This window comes from Populus trichocarpa, chromosome 10 (genome assembly GCF_000002775.5).
Source record: "Populus trichocarpa isolate Nisqually-1 chromosome 10, P.trichocarpa_v4.1, whole genome shotgun sequence".
In the NCBI taxonomy this organism is placed as follows: Eukaryota; Viridiplantae; Streptophyta; class Magnoliopsida; order Malpighiales; family Salicaceae; genus Populus; species Populus trichocarpa.
Window position 1 is genome coordinate 8,590,026 of NC_037294.2, and position 26,380 is coordinate 8,616,405.

The 26,380-nt window shown below is 31.9% G+C and overlaps 3 protein-coding genes across 3 annotated transcripts; 1 reads left to right on the forward strand and 2 right to left on the reverse strand.

Annotated features, from left to right (window-relative positions):
- Window positions 1-5,491: 5,491 nt before the first annotated feature.
- Window positions 5,492-9,733, forward strand: LOC7477047 (F-box protein SKIP14). The gene is made up of 2 exons (XM_002315600.4): window positions 5,492-7,097; window positions 8,244-9,733. The coding sequence occupies exons 1-2, from the start codon at window positions 6,222-6,224 to the stop codon at window positions 8,715-8,717; spliced, it is 1,350 nt and encodes a 449-aa protein (XP_002315636.1). The 5' UTR covers window positions 5,492-6,221; the 3' UTR covers window positions 8,718-9,733.
- A 1,253-nt stretch (window positions 9,734-10,986) lies between these two features.
- LOC7477046 (uncharacterized) lies at window positions 10,987-11,579 on the reverse strand. The gene has a single exon (XM_024609287.2). The coding sequence runs from the start codon at window positions 11,398-11,400 to the stop codon at window positions 11,221-11,223; it is 180 nt and encodes a 59-aa protein (XP_024465055.1). The 5' UTR covers window positions 11,401-11,579; the 3' UTR covers window positions 10,987-11,220.
- Window positions 11,580-11,897: 318 nt separating this feature from the next.
- Window positions 11,898-14,774, reverse strand: LOC7460042 (uncharacterized). Its single transcript, XM_002314519.4, has 2 exons — window positions 14,482-14,774; window positions 11,898-13,541 (listed from the first exon to the last, which is right to left on the reverse strand). Exons 1-2 carry the CDS (start codon window positions 14,609-14,611, stop codon window positions 12,517-12,519), a joined length of 1,155 nt encoding a protein of 384 aa, XP_002314555.2. The 5' UTR covers window positions 14,612-14,774; the 3' UTR covers window positions 11,898-12,516.
- Window positions 14,775-26,380: the final 11,606 nt, after the last annotated feature.

Sequence of the window (26,380 nt, forward strand, 5' to 3'; positions counted from 1 at the left end):
GACCAGGTTAATTTGACAAATTTAAAAAAAAAACATTCAAAAACAATATAAATAACTAGTAAAAAATAATTGTGGATATTAGTTAACTCCTCAAACTCATGACTTTAATTATGGGTTCCGGTGGATTTCATAACATTTTCTTATTTAATTATCTAATAAAAAATAAAAATCAGATAAACTAAATATTAAATGATAAAGTTAGAAAATAGATAATATAACAAAAAAAAATTAAGAAACTTAAAGTCAAATAATTAAATTAAAATAAAATAAATGTTAGGTGTGTGGGCATGGGTGGCCCAATATTGCAGGGGCTTGAGAAAAACGCAGGTACGTGGACCTGGGACATGCTCGTGTCCTATATCATTTTTATTTAATTTTTTTTTATAAATTATTCATTTTTTTTTAAAAAAAAAAAAAAGGAAACGGACAATGCATTGTTCAGTGCTGCTTTTAATTTTTTTATCTTAAAATACCTAAAAAAAACACCACAAAACCTATCTAAACCACATATTGATCTCAAAACAAAAACCCAGCTTCATAAAAAAAAAAAAAAAAAAAAAACTGGACTCTTTTTTTTTCATACATATTTATGATAAAAAATGATTAATGTCAATCTTCTCATCCAAAGAAACCGACGATACAAGGTTTGGCCATTCCAGTTACCGGAATTGTGTCCACCGACTATTTTCCGTCATGCACCTTTTTACAACGATTTTATTTGTCCTCTCTTAATCCCAAGAAGGCCAAACCATCATGACTCCTTTTTTCTCAAAATAAAAAAATAAAATATCTGACATCAATTGCTAGAATGGTAAAAAACAATAATAAATTATGTATTTATCTGCTTGTCTAAAGACTTCATCCGCTCTATCATCGAAAACTTGCGTGTGAAGCTGGTAGCTTTGGTTGGCTTTCAGGACATGCGATGCTTCGGAGAGGATGCTTCGGAGAACTTTGTCACGAAGGATTCCCTCGGTATCTTCCAATGTTTGAAGACAAAGATGTCGTTTCTTGTAGCCATCCCGTGTACGTACGTGATGACATTGCATCCAAGTTTAATATAATAATTATCTGTAAATACTCAATACTACATGTTTATTTTTGTATTATGATTTTTTTTATATGCAATGATGATGTTAAAAATAATTTTTTAAAATATTATTTTAATATATTTCTGAGTAAAAACACTTTAAAAAATAGTCGTTACTATACTCTCAGACACCCTTTTAAATCATTAGAATATAAGAATTTTCTCTTAAATATCACGAGTTTCAGTTTTCTCAAAACTATTAGAAATTTATATGGTTGTTAACTTTATAACCTATAAAATTAATTGAGTTGCACAAAAACTGGTCTGATAACTCTTATTAATAAAAAAAAATATGAATTTTATTAAAGGAGGCAATTAACCAGCCGACGAAACTAAAGAGTGATTTATATTGCATTAATACAAGTCAACTGATAGAAATTCAATTCAAAAAGGGTTTGTTGTGAAAAGTTCTTGACTTATCTCTCTAGTTATACTTTGAGCATCTTTTGAAACCTCCATTAAAACCAGTAATTGCTGATCGAGTGAAGGACAGCCTTGCATGCTCGCACCCGGCACTGCGTTCTCGCCACTCGCAAGGGGGACAGATAAAACACCTTTGGTTAGACGGTGCTTCCTCTATGAGTTTGCTTAAGTGTTAAGACACGACTTGCACTTTTAATATGCTTACAAGTCTGGCTTCTTCTATTTCACCAGATCCAAATATTCCATAGTCAAAAGAGAAATCTACCTTCTTTCATTCTGTTGGCAGTTGTTTTTACAATAAACAAGAAAACTAGATATGAGAATAAAAAAAATATTTTTCTTTTTTTTAAAAAAAAACAACACAAGTATTTTACTCAATATGCTAAAATATGAGATTTTTAGTTTTAAAATTGGTATAATAACAATTGGAATCAACAATATCATAAAGAGGTGTTTGAAATTGTTAAAGAATAATATAAATAATATATTGAGACTTTATCCGGCTGTTAAAGTTATTGGATTGAGATGGTTTTTCTATATAGTATTAGAATCTTGATGACTAAAAAATTACGAGTTTAAATCTCACTATCCTAATTTATTTAATAAAAATCAAGCACAAAGTGACGTAGGCCTATACAAATTTTAAGTGTAGAGGGTTTTCACTTAAAAGAATATGTTAAAAAATAATATAAATTATATCTTGGAACCTCAGTTATTGAGTTGAGATGGTTCTTTGATATGAATAGTGATAATGATTGTTTTTTAAAGTGTTTTAAATTTAAAAATACATAAATATTTTTTTATATATATTTTAAAAAAGTTATTTATAATACTATCACATCAAACACAATAAAATAAATAAATTTTTAAAAAATTCATGGAATTTGCAGCAAAAATTGAGGAGAGGAGTCTCTCTGCCCGCCTAAAAATTCATGGAATCCCATTATCACAAGAATCATAGAAGAGCACCCAGCTACGCCGCGCCACCAGACAAAGCCGACCGATAAAATATTCGATATACAGTAGCCTATCATGTACGGACGACACGCACGCACTCATCCATCTCAACCATTAGTCAAACCTCTAACCCATTTTCCACTTCCAATCCAATCTGGACCCAGCGCCGCCCACAAAACCACAGACTGCTCTCAAAACCATCTACCTGAATGGCTGAATCGACACCGATAACCCACCCATCCATCCTTCCTTTTAGCCTGTATATTTTTGCATTTAAAAAAATATTTTTTTTTCTTCATTTCATAGTAATATTTTTTTTATGTTTTCATATTATTATTTTGATATATTATGTTAAAAATAAAATTTTAAAAATAAAAAAATATTATTTTAATATATTTTCAAATAAAAAATATTTAAAAAAACAATCGTTATTATAATATAAATTATAAACCATGATAAATTCAAAATAAAATTCACTGTTTTTTCATAGAAGTTCTTTTTACCTGTTATTATTGTTATTTTTCTTTATCCTCGTTTATTTTATCAATATTTTAGAAGATGGCAGTTTAAAGATGGACACTTGCAAAACTATTTGTTAAGTGTTCTGCGCAGGAGGACGAGATAAGAGGAGAGCGGAAGTCTCTGCTACGAACTCTCTTTTCTTTTTTTCTGTTCAATGATAAAAAAAATATTTTTAAATATATTATTTGCAGTGATTTTTTTATTTTTTTTAATATATCAACAAAGGGAGTCCACCAGTAATAATAGCGGTAATTATTTAAAAAAATATATTTTAAAAAAATCTATCGAACAAGAGTATAGAATAATTAAAACAAATTAAATTAATATAAATTTAAATATTTATAAATCCAATTAATCTGTAAAAATAGTGGCGCTCGTGAAGGGGGCAGGTTTTCGCATATATACCCCACCCATTCACGATTTAAATTCCATGGAGAATCGGCGGAGCTGTAGGTCAGTTATATTCTAAGCTATTTTTCCTTCTTTTTTTTTCCTTTATAAATTCCTCTATTTGCTTCATAGTTTACCGATTTATTGTCATGACAAATCAAATCAAGAGAGCCTTTCAACTTGTTGTTAACTTTCAGATTTCAGGGAATTAGTTAAGATATGTATAAATTAATCCAGATATTCATGATTTTTTTAAAAAAAAACTTTCAACTAGTTGATAGATTAATCATACCGAATTCTTCTTTCATATATGTAATGTGATTAATTTCTCATGAAATGCATAAGTGGTGTTTAAAAATATGATAATAATTATTTTTTTAAAGTATGTTTTAAAAAAAAATACATTAAAATAATATTTATTTTTTTAAAAAAATATTTTTGACATTAGCATATCAAAACATTCTAAAAACAACAAAAAAATTAATTTAAAATAAATAATTTTTTTTCAAAAATATTTTTAAAACTTAAAAACAAACGGGATCTTACCAAAATCCTTTACAGCAGATTTAGCCGTCAAATGATCACGAAGTGTTTAAGGAAAATATTTTTTAATTTATTTTTTATAGCATAATTGAATATTAAAAAAATCAATTTATTTTTTCATAATATTATAAATCATAAAAAAATAATTAATTTTAAATGAAAACAACTTTTAAAAATAAAAATACTTCCCGATAAATAGACGGGGCATAGCAGAAATTTAATTTTTGCTAGATGATCACAGGAATACACCCCATATCAATCTCGTGCATTTATTTGGAGGTTGACTTCAAGATTTGAATCTAGAAAGTCAATAAATAAAACATGCTTCCTTGATATTACATCAATCTCTTATAGTTTTTTTTTTCCCTCATAAAATACACTTTTCCTTATTTTATGATATATTTAATTCGATAGAGTATTGTTGTCGACAAGATAATTTGAACATAGGAAGTTAATAAATAAAACATATCTTCTCTATCGTCACATGATCTCTTAAGATTTCTTCTTTTTCCTTGCAAAACACACTTTCACTTCTCTTATAAAATATTTAATATAATGGAGTACTATTATTGAAAAAAATAATTTATATATTTTTTTAATTTTCATTTCATCATCAATATTGGTGACACGTGTAAATATGCACAGATCATTTTCATTTCACCATCAATATTGGTGTAAACCGTGTTCTAAAAAAATTCAAATTTTTTTTTGTTAAAACTTAATTTTTTTATGTGTTTTAGATCATTTTGATATGCTGATCTTAAAAATAATTTTAAAAAAATAAAAAAATATTTAATATATTTCGATATAAAAAACAACCATAATCATACTTTCACACAGGACCCATGACGCATAGCAAATCCATTCGTGTCGTTATTCTCTCCTCCTTCCTAAAATACTCTTTCCACTATCACATGCATAATTATTCTAGCACTATTATTAGCAACAATAATTTTACCATTTCAACATTTTTTTTATTATTAATACTACAACACATGCTAAATCTATTCATAAACGAAATAATTAATTTACATTAATTGCAAGAGAAATACATTAAACAAATATCTTAATAACTAAATAATAATAATAATAATTTACAAAATCATATTGAAAAAATTATAAAAAGTATTTTAAATTAACCTGTTTGCTTTTTGAAATAAATTTTTATTTAAAAATAAATAATTTTTATTTTATTTTTAACACGGTGCATCAAAATCATTAAAAATATTAATTTAATATATTTATAAACTAAAATATATTTTAAAAACACCTAAAGCTGTGATAAACATCACGTAAATGAAGAATGAGATAATAATTCAAAAACTGTGGACCCGATATTAAAACCCTAAAAAAAAGGTAGAATACGGGTGTGTTTAAAAAGACACACGTGACACGAAGGCGGGGGAGGAGGAGGGGGGAGGTGAAGCCAAGGCTTCTCCCGCCACGAACATTGCGTGCAAGGAGAGAGTAAACATTTACCCTCCCCAGTAAATACTACCACGCACACACGTGTCAATACTTTCACTCCATCTCTCTCTCCTCCCTAAAATTGGGACACTTTCACCGTTACCCTTCACTTTCTAGATTTCATTTTTTTTTTCCAATTTTGTTCCTGTTAAAACTCTCTCTCTCTCCCTCTGCTCCGTCGAGAGACACCCCCTCCTCCCTCTCCCTCTCTGGATCGAATTCCCCACCAGAAAAAAAACCTAAGAAAATCCTCAAAATCTATCATATTTTCTGGTTTTAATTCTTCATCTTTACTTGGAAAATAAGAAAGGAAAAGGAAAAGCTTCGTTTTTTCTTGCTCTGTATCTCGAGGATTCGATACCAAGAGACTGTCGGTTGCGTTCTGGGAGAAACCAATTTAGGGTTTTACTTCTTTAATTTCCATTCAATTATCGTCTTCTCCTTCTTCTTCAGGTTCTTTTCTCTTCAATTACGTATCTTGATTGATCTGTCTATTCGTTTTTTATATTCTATTTATCGCAAACCCTAATTAATTAGGAAAAAAAAAGAAAAAAAACTTTGACTGGTTGTATAGATAAAACATCGTCGTATCCATTGGTTATTGTTTTTTTTTTACCTACAACAAGAAACTCTTTGAAATTTTTGGTTGCGTTGTTTTAGTTTGCTATCCGGAATCGAGGATTTTCTTGTTGGGTCCCTTTTTCTTAATCCTCTTCTTTCTATCTTTGATTTTTTTTGTTTGATTAGATTTTTTTTTGCCTTTTTGGGGTTGCTAAGAATATCTTGTTAACATACACAAGAAAAAAAATTGGGATTCGGTTAGCGTAGAATGGCGTTGAATTTTTCGCATAGACCCCTCTTTCCTCGTCTATCTGAGGATAATTTGGTTTCACCGATGAGGATTTCGATACAGGAGAAAGTGGAGGATTGTTTTGATTATGGAAGGGATAGGAGTGGCTCACAGGAGTCTGTGCATAAGGATATTCTTGATCTTTTGCCTTCCGATCCCTTTGGCATGGATATAAGTACGACATTTACTGCTGTTACGGGGTGGCTTGAGGATCTGGAGGTGGATTATGGTGGTTATGGTAGGGATCGGGTTTCCACGAGAGATGGAAATTACCAGTTGTTTGCTGACTTGAATTTTATTTGCAATAATGCCATGTGGTTTCAACAATTTCCTGGGAACATGGGGTTCGATTTATCTAACGTAGTGGGTGGGTATGGTGATGAGCGTTCGGAGGCGAATGAAGTTGGGAATGCACCTCATCAAGAGGCTCCTGGATCAGATTGTGACATGGAGGATGTTTTGAGTCCGGGGAATGAAATCATAGACAATGAAACTGTTGGGGTTGTGGATGAGAGCAGTGGAGAATTCCAAAATGGTCATTTGGTTTGCTCTGAGGGAGATAAAGAAGCTCCTCATGCAGCTTTTGCTTTTGCTCTTGGTTATCTGGGTGTGCGGGATCTTCTTGTTGTTGAAACTGTTTGCCGATCCCTGCGTTCCACTGTTCAAAGTGACCCGCTTTTATGGAGGAGTATCCACATAGATCAACCATTGAATGAGAAGATCACTGATGATGTTCTTTTGCAGTTAACTAATAGGGCTCAAGGCAACTTGCAATGTTTGAGCCTAGTGGAGTGTCCAAGGATTACTGATGACGGGTTGAAGCATGTGCTCGAAAATAATCCAAGGCTGACCAAGGTGAGCTCACATTCATCTAACGCTGTTTTTTGTATTTGTTCCTCAATCCCAGCTATTGATTGTTGGGATGTTGGAAGATGTGTTAATTTTCATATGTAATTCAATTAATTGCCTTATATTTATTTTAATGGTTTTGACTTAAAATGGATCGTGTTCTGCTCTGCTCTGCATTTTCTTTTTGGTTTTAAAATATCTACATGGATCTTACCATCAGTACGATTCAGGTTTTAACTTTCCTCCTATTCTACAGCCAGATTTACTTTCTGGTACTTGGTTATGATGAAGCAGGTTGAGCTCTTTTGGCTGGTGAATCCCTTTGATTATCTCTTATATACTGCAAATGCTGATGATTCTCCCGACCTTGTTTAAAAGATTTGTGTCTGTTGTTATAGACATGGAAGAAAATTATCTGTAGTTAATTCAGAAGTAGAAAAGCAGATGAAATTATTTGCAGTTAATACAGTAGAGCAGTGATTACATAATTTCTGCTCACCAACAGTCAGTATGCAACATCTCTGGGCATGTCATATGCTCTATCAACTGCTTTATAAATATATTGTAAGCAAAAAACAGGTTGAGCTTGTTTTATGTAGGCCTGCAATTACAGTTTTCTGTAATTTCTTATCGCCGTCTTATGAAATAGGCAACTAGCAGTGTAGAGCTTTTGCTGGTTCGTTCTGATGTTTCATCATTCACATGGTTTATCCAGTTTTAATGGACAAGTTGTGCAAGATAGTTTCTTATGAACACATGAGACTAATGTAAATCAATAATCCCTTTTCCCATGTATGGCAAGCAAAAAATGCACTAAAAACAGTGAAAAAAAAGGATGCAAGACTAAGATCTTACTCTCACATGCTATGCCCACTTTATATTTATAACTTGCCCCTATTGTGACATGATTCTGGTCATTGGTGACCAGACATTGAGATTCATTGGAAGCCAGTTTATTGCATTTTCCGTAGTGCCATCTTTTGATTAGTGGTTTTTGGGCACCAGTTTTTTTATGATTTTCTATAAATTTTTGTAACCCCCCCCTCCCACTGTTACATCCATATTGCTTTATTTGATTTGATAAGATGCTTATATTTCTTTCCTTCTCCCCTTTTTTTCTTTTTTTTTTATTCTTCATTTGTTTATATGCAGTTGAGTGTACCTGCATGTACAAGACTCAGCATCGAGGGCATTGTAACTAGCTTAAAGGCATTCAAAGCTACGGGGACTCATGGGGTGAAGCACTTGCGCATTGGTGGGCTCTATGGTGTGACACAGAAGCATTTTGAAGAGTTAATGTTCTTGTTGGGCCCAGATAGCCACATCCAACAGAATGCTCACAAGCCACATTTTTATCACAGAGGAAATCTTTATCTGTCATGTGAGGATGATCGTGCAATTGATATTGAAATGTGCCCAAGATGCCAGAACCTGAGGCTAATTTATGATTGCCCTGTAGAGGGTTGCCAGGGAAAAGAGCATCCCTCTCAGGCTTGCAGGGCTTGCAGCCTTTGCATTGCACGATGTGTTCAGTGTGGCCGGTGTATTAATGACAGTGAATATGAGGAAACATTTTGTCTGGAGTTGCTTTGTTCAGATTGTTGGAAACAGCTGCTGAAATGCTAAGAGATGCAGGATAGGAAGATTGGCCCCCTCAAGTCTCTTGAGCTCCATAAATCTTACTGCAGTCTTCGTGTTCATTGCTAGAGACAGATAAGCCTGCTTATGTGTTCTGTTTACTAGTTCAGAATCAGTGATCATCCAAGAAGAAAATATGAGGCAGCCTTCAAGTTGGCGAGCCTCTCTGGTGCAGCTGTTAGACTTCAAGTTGGGATAGGTTCATTTGGAGTCAAGTATATGCGAATTTATTTTATTTTGTGGAAAAGGAGATGCAACAAAAAAAAGTGAAACAGAAACCGAAAAGAGAACAGATAGCAACGGATTTTGAGTGGTTGATTAGTTCTCCATGCACTGTTGGCAGCCAAGTATCACTCTTGTCCGTGGTTTTTTTTTTTTATCATACCTAGTAAGAGAGGATCAGTTTCACCTCTGTGTGTTGTTCAGAGCTGGCATATGTACCTGCATGGAAGTTGGGGTGTGGCACATTAAGCGCTCTCAGGGTTATGTATATTTCTTTGATGATTGAAATTGTGGTGTCTGTCATTGTTCCTAATAAACTTTTATATTGTCCCCATCAGAGCAACCGCTGGATTTTTCATTATCTGTGAATCTCAGCGTATATCAGTGATCTCTCTGTCGCCAGAATAGAGTGATCAGTTTTCCTGCTGTGCACGATTTCATATGATGCTGATCTCTGTCTAACCGTTATTGGTACATGGTGTGCAGTTTCAGAACATGCCTTTTTTTGGCAAGCGCTGTCAGCTTTGGACTGCGGGACCATGGGATGATCTGCTGCTTTTGTTACTGGTAGATTGCTAGTTTGATATGTGATCTTATTCTTGGCTCCTAGCTTGCTTTCCTTGTAGAATCTATTTTTCCCAACCATGGTGGATATGTATTAACTTTGATATTATGGAATTGTATTTTAGTGCTTCCATTGAAAGATTTTATGGGCCCAATAGTGGGTGCCGAACTGTCTCCTCACCTTTTCAATTATGAAAAGAAAAGAATATGCGTTTCTAGTGGTGCTTTTTTGAATCATATGTTCGAAGGTTGCAAGATGTTCTTTATGGTCATCTATCATCGTGGTTGTAAAGGTAGGGGAGACAAAGGTCCTCGGGAACCTTCTTTCTCTCTCTCTTTTTTTTTTTTTTTTGTACATATCTCGATTAATTTTACAGGTTTTAAAATTAATGACCATGTAAATTTCTAGTGACTCTGAGATTTATGAGATTTAAATTGGTGATTTTTAGAGAACAAATATAGAGCTTGATCAGTTGATCTATACCCCTTAAATTTTTTTTTCTTTATTTTTACTGTCTATAAAATGCTTTTGATTTTTTTTTTATCAAATCAGTATATTTTTATATATATTTTTGAATTATTTTGATATATTAATATTAAAATTTTTAAAATAAAATATATTATTATAATATATTTTTAAATAAAAAATATTTTTAAAAATAATAACGGAGAGCTAAAATACAATAGCTGGAGAGCTGAAATAAAGCCCTATATATTTTCAGGTATAAATGGATATGGGTAAATTCATTTCTGCATTTCCCTCTTCTGCTATTTTAATCCCTTCAACTGGAAATTAAACCATGGATATGTTGAAGGCCATTTGAAACACACAGTTCAGTTGTCTGAATACGAACGAAATATATAAAAAAAATTGGGAGATGGCAGCGTATAGTAAACACATGCAATCAAAGCAGGAGAAAACATTCCGAGCTAGATGAACAAAAGAAGTTGCCTGCCATAAAATTAGTACTGAAATAGGGGATGGTAGAAGCATTCAGCAACAGACCTACAAAATGGTGATGGAATTTGATGCTAGACTAAATTCGTTGCATAAGTTTACCTTGTCTCTTGTTTTGGCTTAGGGTATTTTTGTTTTTCGTTTCAAAAATATTTTTTTAAAAAATATTTTTTATTTATTTACTTTAAATAAATAATTTTTTAATGTTTTTAAATTATTTTAATGTCAAAAATAATGTTTTAAAAATAAAAAAAATTATTTTAATATATTTTTAAATAAAAAATATTTTAAAAAATAATCGATAACACCTGAAGGGTTTGGAAGCCTAGATACTTAGCCGACGTTTCGGCATTAATGATAATATTAGACCCAAATGAGTATATAGTTGGTTTGCATGTTCGAGCTGTGGTTTTTGCCCTGAAAAAACATGTTTTTGCCCTGAAAAAACATCTCTTGAGGACCTGAAATTTATATGTTGTCTAAGCCCTCGGCCCCTAGTTGATATGGTGAATTCGAATCATGAGAATTATTGGAGATATCCTACGTTGAATGATGGCCTACCAATCTGATTGAATGAAAGAAAAGATGTTTAAATTCTGAAGGAATACGGGATAAACTTTATTTTTAATTCATAGATGGAAGTGACAGAACAACACCAGAAGGTATATTGTTCAGAAGGATGCGAACCTGGATGACAATGGATTCTATCAAGGGAATGAGAGAAGAACATGATGAAATCAGTCTTGTTCATTTCTGAGATTTCTTACGAATATCTTTCATCCATGCCAAGCTCAATACTTTCTTGCCAAAACTCTTCTTCTTCTTCCCACCCTTCCCCTTTTTGTCATCTTTGTTTGACGATGACTGCGGCGGAGGGTCAGGGGTGTTATAATCCCATTGATCAGCCCAGGATAGCCCAGATTCCATCTCTTTTCCCGTTCTTTATCTCTGCTGAAATATTCCTGCTTGGATATTATCTTAATTAGATGAGCATGGTTAGAAATTTATGTCAAGGCCATTGCATTTCTTAAATCATCGTTGCTCGCTAAATTCCTCCTCACATGGCAGAGGTATTTTTGGTGGACAGCTAAGCAAATTTGGCTCAAATTCAATGGTCATTGCCCTTCATGGTCATTGCCCTTTTTTTACACCAACGTATGGTCATTGCCCTTTTTTTACACCAACGTCAACCTAACCAACTGTGTAGAGGGATTAGTTGGGTGCTAGTCAGTTATCTCTGCCCCAACAGTTTCAGAGAGCTGTCTCAACCGCCATTTGCTTTTCTTAGCTCAATGCTGTTTTAAATTAGCCAACATAGTCGTTGAGGTGGTCATCTTCTTACACTTGACAAGCGTGTAATCCTCAAAACGGTTGTGTTTCCGGGAGACAAGCTGTCCATGAATTTGACTGTCCATCTCTAGAGATAACTACAAAAACAGGAATTCCTGATTTGAATTCATAATTGGAAAAGGACCATTACAGTTTCAAGCAGGTCCAGAAAGATTACATAAATAGGTATACACTAAAATTAATGGGCAGACTATCTTCTAGAGGGGTAAATGATGGATCGAGTCATAAATGGAAATACAAAATAGTGAGAGCTCCATTTCTGCTTGAGAGTTTTCTTTTCACCAGTTCTTATTAGCGAACTGATTGACCATGCTGCCACAACCTCTTCACTTACTTATTTCATCCTGCTGTACTCCAACTACTCGACCTGATGGGCTCTGAAGTGTTTGATTTCTGCAAATCCTCTTAACATCATACACGATCTTACATAATGAGTTTGTTCCACTTGTGAGCAAAAAAATGTTAGGAATGGTGATGAAACTCTTGCAAACAGAGTCAAAAGAGGGGACAGAAGGAAACCGTCGTTTACAGAGGATCCATCATGCTTGTTGGGGGAATAGGTAGTTCAGGCAAAAATTGAGGGAAGGAAAAGAGAAAAGCGCAGTAGAAGAAAACAACAAGAAGGGAGGTCCCAGCATGGTCAAGCAGCTTACTTCTAAGGGTGAAAAATGCAAAATGTAATTCAGGAGCCCATCACCTAAAAAACTCAACATGACCTGCAATCTCCCTACACAGCAATTTGGATTCCGTGGCTAACTTCAGGCTCTTAACAATGGCAAGTCCTGTCTGTTTGTGTGTAGATGCTGGCATATATGACTTGGCTTCCTCTTCCCTTCCTATCAACAAAGCTTCCCTGGCAGGAATGACATTTTCCCACCAAAATTCCCGTAAAATCCCATGTATTATCTCCCAATAACCGCGGTCTCTGCACACACGAAATATTGTGCTTCCATTTGGTGTCCAGCAATACAAATCCGCCCATTCTCTATCCATTATCTCCAATTGCCCCTGCACTTGAGGCACGTAATAGAAGGGCATAGTGGACCAAGGAAGACCCTTTTCAGGCTTCCCCTTGTTATAGGGACACTTAACTTCCAGGATGCCACCTCCAGGAAAGCAACCAAGAAGACCATCAGGGGAAGCACCAAGAAGACCATCAGGCGAAGCACCAAGCCAATCAAATTGCTCCTCTGAATGGATTGCAAATCCCAATGAGCTCACCTCGCGACTTGTGATGTTCTTATACCGATTTATTGCTGCTGCTTCATTGAGCACACCCCACTGCATGGCACTGTTTGCAGAAGCTTCAAGGGTCTGTGTCTCAGATCCAAACACTTTCTCATGCCAGAGCTCAGGGCGACGTTTTCCCTTCCAAAAACCCATAGCAGTGCTGAAGGTGCTTGTTGTTAGCCTGTCCCTCCTGAGGGCAAACCATTCCTCTGAACGTTGGGGTGCATCAGATCCGGTAACACAGGCAGCCAAAACTAGTGACGAGGGGGGGCGCACTATGGGAGGGACTGTTCGAGAGATCAGAGGTTTGGAGCACGTGTAAAATATTCTGTAAGATCCAGTTCCATGCCTTTTCCTCGGGGACAGTGATGCCACCTTGTTCTGATGAATGCTGGGAAACATGGTTAAACAGGCCTTGCTCATTTCCATGAAAATCAGGCTGTTGTTAGTGCCTTTATTTGGTGGATTGGTCCTGCGAAGGCCGCACTCTGCATGAAAGATTAGTCAAAAAGTTGGGTAAAAAAAGAATAATCATTATAACAATAAATTTTCCATGCAGGATAATAAACCTACAATAAGAAGTAGCAAGAGTAAATGAGTTCATAAAAATCAGAGCATGCATTTCCTTCATAATTTATACAACCACCCTCTTGGTCTCGTACAGCATAAGAAGCCATTGATAAATTACAAATGAAGGTTGTCAAAAGTAATCAACGAGCAAAAAAGATGTATCCCCTTCTCAAGAAATGAAGCATATTCACCTCTTACTAGGTAGTCAACCAGCCTCGCATCCAGAAAACAATATAAATAAATCAACGGAATGTACCTGATTTTTCTATCATGGAAAAGAACTGAATTCACTCTTCCTAACAAAAGCCATATCCTTTCACTTTATTCTTGATGCTTAACGAGGATCAAGCTAAAACAAAGGTTAGCCTGTTCTAGCAGAATTACCAAACACCTTAGGCACATTGAACGGAAAAATCAGTTGAGGGTTTCATTTTTAAACATGTGATCTTCTTTACATCAAGTGCCATTGTTTACTGCAATGATTGGAGCCTTGCGCTTGTAACCATGCTAACAAGCAGACACTTCATGCAAAGTCAGAATGATAAAATCAAAACTTGCTTTCCCAATTCCCAGAAATAACTTTAGCATCTACATTCACTGCATAGATAATCCTCAACAATACACCAACCAACCACAAATAAGCAAATCCTTAACTGAAAACCATCCCAAAAGCTTACAGCTTTCAACCCCCAGCAAATTTAGCATAGCTTATAAATTTTGCAATCAAATACTAACAAACCCATGCAATAAAATCTCCGAGGCATAAATAAAACTTATCACAACAAGCAATAAGAGAAACCCAATTCTCTAAAACATGAAAATGCAGCTGTGTTATAAGCAAAGTGTTTGATAATATACCTGAAAGAGAGTTTGAGTTGGTTGCGCTTATCTTTTGATGGGCTGAAACGGAGAGAGTGCAAAAGGGTCGAGCATCAACGGAAAGAAAGGAAACTCTAGATTGAATGGAGGAGAGTTGAATAAGCTTCATTGTTTCACTTCGCCGATTATCATTGCCTTTAGGATTTCAAATATTGTATTTGAAGGAAGGAGATTGGGAGGAGAGGCACACGAGGAGGGCAAGGTATCGGAATTGAATATAAGTTTGCCCAACCACTACGTTTTCAAAAAGATAAGTGAGATTTTGAGGGTATTTCATATTTTGGCCCTCACTTTTCTATTTTTCTAATTTTATGGCCAAGACTATTATGGGATTGGTAAGAATTGAGTAATTTTATGCTGCTAGAAAGAGAGATTAATATTTGGTACCCGTAATATTATTTTAGCTTTTGGTGGGGTTAGATGTTAATTTCTTTCCTGGGATCCAACGTAATTATTTTTAAATTCATACGATACACCATAATTTTTTTATAAAGATTTTCCTTTGCTTATAAAGTAAAAAGAAAAAAGAAATCCTTTTTTTTAAAAAACATGTTTACATTTGACCTAAAGATTAGATCCAAATGACGAAGGGAGCATAATTCCTTAATAATCCATCACTTGAGATTAGTTAACATTAAAATTAAGTAGACAAAGAAAAACAAATTGTAAATGGTGCTTTACAAATTGATATGAAAATAATTTTTATCGTTCAATTAAAAAATGTTTGTAAATGACTTAAGAGATAAAAATATAAATTAATTTCATAGAAAAAAATTGGAAGTAAGATTTTTTTGTAGCGTTTGGGAACACAGTCTAAATACTGTTTGATAAAATTTTGAATTTTTTATTTTGTTAAAAATTAATTTTTTATATATTTTTTTGATAATTTTGATGTGTTAATATCAAAAATAAATTTTAAAAAATAAATAAATAAAATATTATTTTAATACATTTCTAAGTAAAAAATATTTTGAAAAATAACCGCTATCACAATACTAGAAGCTATCTTTATTTCATCCTCAACTTTTACCACATTGCAAGCAAACTTTACCCCCATTCTCTCTTTGCTTTCTGCTACCTTAAAAATATTCTTTTATTGTTTGTAAAAAAGAAAAAAGAAAAAATCAAATCCAATCTCCACCCACGAACATTGCCCTTGTTGGTCGCCTTCTTCTTCTTTCTTTCTCACTCTCTTCAACTCCGTTTCACTCTTGTTATAACTAAGTTTAAAGGTGTTTGTTTTTGTGATAGATTGTACGTTGTGGTCTCATCACAATTTTGTTTTGTTTGGTAAAGATGAAACCATAAGTTTAATAAAATGGGACTTATAAATTTTTGTGGTCCAACCACAGGTTCAGCAAAAACAACTAATATCTGCTTTTCAACTGATTTCTTCCATAATGATTGTCAGTAGAGATCGTTCAATTTGTAACTAACCAAAATATCCCTCTCGTATCCTCTTTATTTTGCATGTTTGCTTTACTCCCTGACCATCTTCATCATCCCCTTGTTTCCATTTTTTTCACAAAATTCTTCTCCCTTCAATCCTCTGTTACAGATGCTCTGATCCATTTTTTTTTAGGCACAAACTTTTTCAATACCCATAAGATAACATGTTGGCAGTAACCAACATCCCTTTCCAAGATCCCCATAACCCTCCGATGGATCTGGTTTCCTCATCTCTTAATCTTGTCTTTATGCACACCCCACTATAATCTTCAGCAAAATTTCGATAATTTTGGATTTCAATAATTGTTCATCCACTATTGTGCATGTTATTTAAATTTGCTATATTAACTAAAATATCTAACTTCTTCATCATTTTTTGAATTGTCTCCCAATGTTTTGTTGTAAGAACCCTAGATCTCCTTTCTATAACTTCGGTTAGCACTCAGAAACCAATAATCTTTTTTCTCTGTTTTGTTACAAAATACACTGAACACTGGTTATCATATTTTCAATTTATTTCATCTTCTATGAAGTTTTCTTTATTGTCAATTGAATTCTATCAATTTGTTTATTACCTTAATGTGGCATGCTTACCATGTATAACTTGCAATATGCATTTAACTTTCATGTTATTTTGAATTTAATCCTCTTTTAGTTGACTAATAACAGAATAATATCGGGTTCATCAAGTTGCCGAAACAATGACATTGTTTATAATAGAATTAGTTTGCATTGTTTATTCTAAACATCAGTGTTTACAGATGTTTGATATACACAACAATATATTAACAATGTTTTGCTTATAGAATAATTAATAATCATGCTCATAACTGCATCCATCTTTCTAAAAATCATGTTATTGAAGCAAGAATTTAAAATATTGAAAGCTTAACATAAGTAGTGGGTGACAGTAATGGAGTGCATAAATGAAGACATATTATAAATTTCACATTGCATTATTTGGCTTTCTTAATTTTTAAAGCATTCATAAACTTAATAACTTAACAAATTGTCCTTGAGTGGGTGAGACTAATGTAGTCGACAAAGACACAATGTTGGAGTGCCTTCTATGCCTACCTACATTTGTTATAGGGTTGTGTTTGGTGTTATTTAGATTACTTATAAAGAGGGTTGAGTCATGCACATCATCCTTGTTTAATAGCTCAATAATTTATTGTCATGCTGCAAACATAACATTTATAGGATCAATTTAATTGAATGAATTTGAATATGTTTACAATTTGTAAAAAGAAAAGACATAAAATATTGTGATCTGATTTCTTTTGATTTCAAATTTAATACAAAACATAAGCTGTTTATTTAATATAACTTCAAAAGTAAAAGGAAAAATATCTCATTAACCACATCATTAAAGTAATTAAAAAAAGAATTGATGTTTACGTGACAAATTCAAACAAACACTTTCAAAAAACTTAAGTTTGTCATATGAAATATGAAAGCTAAAATGCTTATGGAACAAATAATTGAAATGATAAACAAGATTACATCCACTAGCATATCAATGAATTATACAATCTTTCCTTCAAATGTAGTGTACATGAACTTCAACATTGTTTTATTAAAATTAGTACTTCATTACAGCTTTATAAATTTTTGACATACCTTACTGTTTTGAACATGTGGTTGCATTCATATTGTTTTCTTCACTATACTATGTTAATCAAAAATTTTATTACATTAAAAACCAATTCTCTAGTTCTAGTCCTCAAACATTTAAACTTCATTATGAAGTTTATAAATCCGTACTATATCTCATTCAGATCTTTCAAACTTGCCATAAACAACTTCAACAATAATTTATTAACAAGATAACTTCATTTAAACTTTATAATTTTTGACATGCCCTACTGTTTCGAACCTATGCTAGCCTTTACATTGTTTTCTTCGCAATACTATGCTAATCAAAATCTTTATTACATTAAAAATCAAGTTTCTAGTACTAGTCCTCAAACAGTAAGCTTAATTAGGAAGATTATAAATCCATACTATATCTCATACAAAGCTTTTAAAAATGTCATAAACAACTTCAACTCTAACTTTTAAATTGTATAATAATGTCTCAACAAGCGACACACATGCTAAGTCTTTTGAGTTGACTATTAAGAAATGAATGAGACTCAACACTCATTTCAACAAGGTATGATGAGAATTTGCTACTAATATCTTTAAAGAGCAAATTAGCCATACATTCACTAAAGCACGATTGAAGAATAAGTGAGACGAGATAAAAAAGGATTGGAGAATATGAAAAAAATTGATTTCTGAAATAGGAGTTGGATGGAGTTCAGAACTAGGAATTATTTTTGTCACTGGTGAGTGGTGGAAATAAAAATTTCAGGTTAGTATTTAGTTCAACATGTATAATTACTTCAAACACTCTAACTTTTATATATCAATCCTTCAAATTCATTAATAACAACTATTTTCTTTGTTGTAAGAAATATGAAGAGCTAAAAAGTTTAGACATTCCGATATTAAATCATCTTTGTGTTGTAAATATGATATGATGTGTTAACATTATGACTATTGGTAAGTTTATGTGGGCTCCATTTCAAGGTATGATTTCTGATGATGATGAAGTGGGTGATAGGATAAAAAATACAACCAATGATGAAAGGGTAATAGATATTCAGGGGAAGATAATTTACCAAATCTTATTGATGACATCAATAATATGGTTGCTTGTGTTAATGTTTCCAATAATAGTAGCAACCATAGTAGTAGTGGAAAGAGAAAAGCCCCTCAACACTGTCCCAAAAAGAGTGTACAAAAAAGAAAGGTTCTTGAATGAGAGAGCAACTTTTCTCTTGCTTAGATCGATCAATTGACAACATCTCTACTAGGAGTGATTGCATATCTAGTTTATGGATAAGAAAGGGTGTAAGCATAGAAGAGGTGATGAAGGAGTTTCACTCCATTAATGATGTTGTTTTTGGTAGTGAGTTGTATTGTTTTGCTGCTGAGTTTTTTATGGTTACAAGTAGAAGGGAAATGTGGGTGGCAATGAGAAATAACGAATGAAAATTTGCATGACTGAAATTAGTGTTGGAGAGAATATTAAACCTTAAACCATTAGGTAAGGATCAATCTTTTTAATCTACTTTAAATCTAAGTTTCATGTTTAATAATGTTTTACCAAAATTATGTCCAAAACATTTAAAACCAATCATATTGCAATTGATTTATGTGTGTTTGAGTACGTTTGTTTTTAATGTGGTGCCATCCAACTTTTATGGTTAATTAATATAAACCCCTGTTAAAAAAAAAGAATGGTACGAAAAGTGCTGGTGTAAACACCGACGAGAAATCGATAATGTTGTTGTGGCACTGGAATAAGCCATAAATGACTAAAAATGGAAGAAAAAAAAATAGTAAAGTGGCTCCGATGAGACAGTAAAATGATTGGGTGCTTTACACAAGGATGAAATAAGGAGATTTTGATTTTTGGGCGAAAAATCATAAATCGACTAGTCTTACGTTAACAGTTCATGACTCTCGATCGGGTTGTCAAAAAAATATGAAAATTTGCGTGGAGACTTCTAATATATTTTCTTAGCTTTGGTTAAAATTTCAGAGTTTTCAGAGAAATTGAGATTTTTTTAAGAAAATTGCAATTTGACTAGTTTTGCGCTATCGCGCATAACTTTTAATATGATTGACAAATTGAGTTGAAACTTTGTGTGGAGCATTATAATATATTATTTTACCATGGGGTAAAGTTTCAGAATTTTTAGAATATTATGTCTGGTGATTTTTAAAATATACAAGAAAAAATATCGGTAACCGAGTAAAAAATAAATATATACTAGAGACACATAGTAATATAATTAAAAGAAAGATGATATTAGTTAGTTGAAATGTCAGCCTTCAAAGGGCTATTTCCAGCCGACCAAAAGGAAAAAGAAAAGAAGAAAAGAAAATGACTCATGGGACTAGATAAATTTAAATATGTAAGGCAAGGGCTTAAATGCAAATAATGAAAATTTTACTATATAAACCCTAATTTGCTTGGAGTGTCCAGCGGGTTATAGGAAGAGAAAGGGGAGTTAGGGATTTTCTTACATCTTCTCTACAACTCTTTCATCAATTCTTGAAAATAATGCATGATTATGAAGAGTTAAGATATTAAAAAGGTTTATGGTGAGCTACACTAAATATTTGAGTGATCTAAGGGTTTTAAAGTTTGTGGAGGAAGAATGAAGTGTGGAGAAAAGAAGAAGAAGGATGGAAATAAAGGATGGTTTCACCTTAAGGTTTCTTCTAATTAAATTCCTTGTTATCTTAGTAGTAAGTATGATTCTATTGTATTGATTGTAGAAATTTCATACATGTATGCTTGGATGATGATGTGCATATGAGATTATGGAACTTTGTGATTAGCATATTAGTTGTAGTAATTTGTGATATTGTTATGAAATTTTATTTATTGGCATGAGAATTGAACTGGTTAGTGTTTAATTGAGTAAAAAGTTGAAGAAATTTCATGCTACCCTTACTTGAAATTTTGGCATTGGTAGAAAAATATAGGGAATGTATGTGATTGATGAAATGGAAAATTACCATGCTCAAATGAATAAAATTAACCTTAGATGAGGTTTTGAAAACTAAAATCAAAGAAGAATTGATCCCTCATTGGATGTAAAAAAAATAATTCAGCAAGGCTAAATGGAAGAAGAGAAAAATTATATTTGACTAAGTTAGGATTTTAGTTTGGATAAAAATATATTTAATGGGGTTAAGTAATGCATAAACAAGTAGGATGTAAATGGGGAAAAAAAAATAACATCCTTACTAAACTAAAAAATTTGGCAAAGTGAGGAAAGAAATAAAAGGATGAAATGCGGATGTGGGTAATGATAAAATTAGTGTTGAAATACATTAAGAAACATGGTGAGAAGGTTTGAATTGCAAATTAAATAGGATGGAAGGAAAATCTGAATTTTCCATCTTATAAAGGTTTGGCTAAGTTTATGAAAATAAATGATTTCGATTGTTAAAGTTGGTTGTTAAATTGTGACAAAATCCTTGATTAATCTTATTATTGTAATATATAAGGATTAGGGAAAATGGTGGAATTGAAGTCATGAAATGGATAATACAACTAATTTATTAGTTGGATAAACCATGGTGATAAATGTATTATAAATAAAGATAATTTATTATGGGTATATGGATTGCAAGTAGTTTATTAGTGATTTATGAATGTGAAGTTTAAATTTAATATCGCGATGGTGAAATTAATTTAAATAATTTCAGAAAAAAATAATTGTATAAGTAATTTAGTAATTTCTGTTGGCACAAGAGAGTTGCCTATGGGAGGACAACATCAGGGTTGTGCATTCAGTGACCAAACTACAGGTAGGTGCCCGACACCTAATCTATTTAGGAAATTTTATGAATGTTAAGATGTTGTAATTTTTCTTATAATGCCATTGTAAATATGAACATTGATGTGATATTATTATTAAGAAAATTGAAAAGTTCTAGTTAATTGCATAGGCGATAATGGGTAGTCTATTATGAGATGTGATTTACTGTAACGGCAGAAAAACCTTGTATATATTATTTTTTACTGCAACGATAGAATTGCTATGTAAGAATTATTATCGACTGTATTGGCGGGATTCGATGTATGATCTATTACGGATTAAAAATATATATATGTGATGGGAGCTTTAAAATAACTTACATATGAGATAGCCAACAGATAAATAAATATTGTGTGGAAACTAGTTCCATGGTTAATTGGACTAGTGCCCTGGTTAATGGGTAATTAGAGAAACTAGTGCCTTGGTTAACGGGAGTAGTGCCCTGGTTAATGGGCAAATGGAGAAACTGGTGCCTTGGTTAATGAATAATTGGAGAAACTAGTGCCCTGGTTAACAAGACTAGTGCCCTAGTTAATGGGCAAATGGAGAAATCGACGCCCTGGTTAATGGGTAATTGGAGAAACTTAACGGGACTCGTGCCCTGGTTAATGGGTAATTAGAGAAACTAGTGCCCTGATTAATGGGCAAATGGAGAAACCGGTGCCCTAGTTAATGGGTAATTGGAGAAACTAGTGTCTTGGTTAATGGGCTATTTGAGAAACTAGTTTCTTAGTTAATGGGATTAGTACTTTGGTTAATGGGCAATTGAAGAAGCCAATAATTTGGTAATTGAACAAATATCCGGTTTGGACTAGAAATGACATTAGCATGTCCTTAGTTTGTGCTAACTGTATTGATTTGTGAAGTTAAGGATAAAATAAAAAATTAATTGTTTAGTAATTGATAGGGTAAATATATAGAAAAGATAATAGTAAATAATCATTGTGTATAAAGCTAATTGTATTTGGTATTAAATAAAATATCAGGTACGTCGCAGTATTGTGCCGAGTAGTAGATTATGTTTGTAGTATTGGATTTAAGATATTGATGAAGATGTCGATAAATTGGTATAGTTCCAGTATAAGGAAAACTCCACCGGAATTTCAGTAGTGTATATTAAATTATTTTAAAAAGACAGTTATGCATAATGGTTTCCGAATGGTTGGGGTTGTCATATTAAGGGATTAATAAGTTATTCGGTTGACCAATTGAACGCAATAATAACATGTAATGAAGCAAGGTGTACATGAGTTTGACTGTGCTGACATGTTAAGGTTTGAGTATTAAATTATCCATACGAACAAAGTTTAACGGAAAGGAAAAATAATATGAGCACGTCTTTTAAGTATAAAAGTGATAGAAGTTTATGTGATAAATTATAAATAATAGAAATGGACATGAAATAAGTGGAATGAATAATGAATTGAGAAAGTTTCTTAATATAACAAGGGTGGTATGGACTGATGTACAATGTATCATAGATATAATAAATGCTAGGGAAACAAAACGGCGACTTGAATTACATATGTTGTGAATTAAATTATGATGTGAATTAGACATAATTATACAATGATTTACGATATGGATTAAAGATGGTTATGAGAGGAAAAGATCATATGATTTATATGTGTTGAGGAAATAAATTGTGGTGTAAATTCCATGTGATATGAAATAATAACATAAACTGAATATATTCTTAAAACAAAAGGAGTTATGAAATAAATCCAAGGTGAAAAGAAACATTGTATAAGAATGATAATGTGACGAATAAGATGTTGGAAATAAAACTTATCAGAGAACGATGAAGATGTATAATGTTGGAAATTAATGTAAGATCAATGTTCTTAAAGAAATAATTATGAAATTGGTTTTGATCATATAGTTATTAAATGTTAGTAACTAGGATGATGCAAATGTTTATTATGAATTAATTTTAATTTTTTTGTATGTCACAGGTAAATTCTTTTTAGGACATCAGTTTCTCAGGGTCACCGAGTTATCTAGTTTTATGAAGAAAGAATATATGTATTTTAAGAGAAAGATAAGCTTATAAATAATTTATGTGAATATGATTTCAACAAGAGTTGTGATAAACTGTGTTCTTTAATAAAAAAAAATATTGAAAGGTTGTTGAGACTTTTCTTATATAAAAAACAATTTACTCGTATTTGTTTACATATTCGATCAATGAAAATAAGTATAAACGCATGAAAATATGCTAGTCGTTACAATTAATTTAAGATCATCTAATAATAATTTACGATTTTGTCATCATATATGTTTGTTTTTTTATGGTAGAATATAGAAATATTATGTGGTAGGAATTCTATGCCTCTACAGTTACATTTATATGTAATTAATTATCATTGCACAATATTGCATATAGAAATCCTCATATGTCATCATTACTGGAATTTGAATGATATTCTTAAAATATTAGCTCAAATATTAAGTATATTGCCTTCTAAATATATTTTCTAATAATTATATCACCTCAAAAGAGTAAATATTGTCTAAAAAGTATGGTTATTATACGAAAATTGATTTAGAAATATTTGTGTCCTTTAAACTGAAAATAAGTGTAGTGATTGAAAAATAGTGAAAAAATATATTATATTCATAATGGTAGTAATGTCACCTTATTTTTTTAAAAAAAAAACATTTGAGTGATCAATGTGTAAACAAGACCTTTGATACATTCAATTACTTTAGCACTCCTACTCTAGTAGAAACTTTAGGAAAAAAACAAGGGGAACAAGTATGAAGGTTCCTTTTGGAAACACTACAAGAGGCTAAATCGACTGTTAAAAGATTAACATGATTTCATAATTTGTGATGAGGATGAGGAGGCAAAAGATTTTTACTCATGATTTGATTTGTATTTTGACATTAATTTTAGAAGTTTTCTAAAGAAGAAAATAAAAACTACCAATTAAATTCAACTTAATTTGCACACGCAAACAAAAATTGATAGGATAAGATATGATAGGATAAGAAACCCTACATGGTAGGCTAAAACATGCCCTAATTATGATCATCATTAATGAAGTTAAATCTTTATTTATTGTAAGCCAAGTGGTTGACAATTGATATCTTAAATTAATAGGTCATTAAAAAAGGATAGGAAAGCATGCAAGATATTTCATATTTCAATCATGAAGTTGTTGATTAGGTTATTACAGTTTCATTTGATGTTATACAATGATTTGTTCATTTACATGTTAAATGCTTTGTAAACCTAAAATTTGTTAATTTATATCTTATATGCTTCAACAACCTAATATTAAATGTAATATTTGTCATGCAAAAACAAATTGCATGAGAAATTCCCCATGCTTTACTGTTCTGCCTGGAACTATAATGAGAGATAAATTTTCCTTGTTCTTGTAGATGAAGACATGACTCTGCTGATGTATAGTTACTGTCTCTTGCATTGTATTTTAATTAATGTGTTGTTGTTTTGGAGCTGTGTATGACATTGTATTTTACTTAACTTGTTGTTGCTGCGTGTACGAGATACTTACCCTATTTTTAACTTGTATTGTAATGTTGAGGCTGTTGTTGTGTTGTCATGTATTGCAAGCTACTGTAAGTTAGAATTTTAGGTGATGACATTAGGTATGAATGTTTGGTAGGAATTAAAGCAAGTTTTTGAAAATTGACAGGAACACTGCAAAACATCAAATTACAAATCAATTTAATATATGATTATTTAAATTAAATGTCATTTAAATTTATTGTAATAGTTCTTTAGTTTATTGAAATGTGTGCATAAAGGTTGTAATACCTCTCTCTATATATAATAAATATTATGTGTTTATTGAAGTGAAATATTTCTTTTACATTGTAGACATGGATGCGAATTAGTTTAATAATTTTTTATAGGGATTATGAAAATGTCATGAATAATGTTGTTTAATATGTCTCATATGGTTATTATGGTAGAAATAGTGGTTGTGATTTCAGTTGCAATAGTGGTGTTGGTGATGATAGAAATACAGATGACGACGACGAAGATAATAATAAATATGATGATGATGATGAGGAAGGAGATTTGTTTTGGTTGGGATAGTTTGATATTCGTAAACTAGTGTTGTGCACAACTAGAGCACTTACTATGTATTATAATAATTATATTTATAAGAAATCATGTATGATGTCTTTCAACACGAGAATAAAATAGTTGAATGAATTTTTAAATGAGCATCAGATACGTTGTGTAAATATATTTAGGATGGATGTAACCACGTTTTGGAGTTTGTGCTTTGATTTAGAAACCCAGTATGAATTAAAACTATCAAGGAGAATGAGCGTTATTGAGAAGGTCAACATGTTTGTTTAATGTGCTTCAAATAGGAAAGTTCAAGAGGAATTTTAACATTCTAGTGAAACTGTTAGTATATATTTCAATGAAATTTTTTTGGTCCGTGTGCTCGCTAGTAGTGGAAGTAAACAAACTAAAAGACCTAACTTTTCAACAACATCGAGAGAAATCACAATGAATCTAAGATATATGTCACATTTCAAGGTAACATTAATGTTGGTTAATGATTTAATAATTATGTCAATTTCACAAGAATATTTTTTTGTGGCTACATTTGAAATTATTGTTTTCTTATGTATTTTTTTTATGTAGAATTGTATTGGAGCTATTGATGGAACACATGCTTGTTTATTACAAGAAAATCAAATACCATTTATTGACAGAAAAAGTATACCGACGCAAAATGTAATGGCAAAATGTAGCTTTGACATGCAATTTATATTTGTCTAGCCTGGATGAGAAGGTAACGCACACAATACAAGAATTTTTCTTGAGGCAATTGATAATCCTAATATCAAATTTTCAAAGCCACCGGAAGGTATTTATGATTGAACAATGTAAATGTTAATAAATTTCATTACAAATATTTGGTGTTGCGTGATTGGGATTACTTTGCAGAATTTTTTATTATTATTATTATTATTTCAGGAAAGTATTACGTCGTTAACTCTGGTTATCCAAACAAGTATGATTTTCTTGGTCCATATAGAGGTGA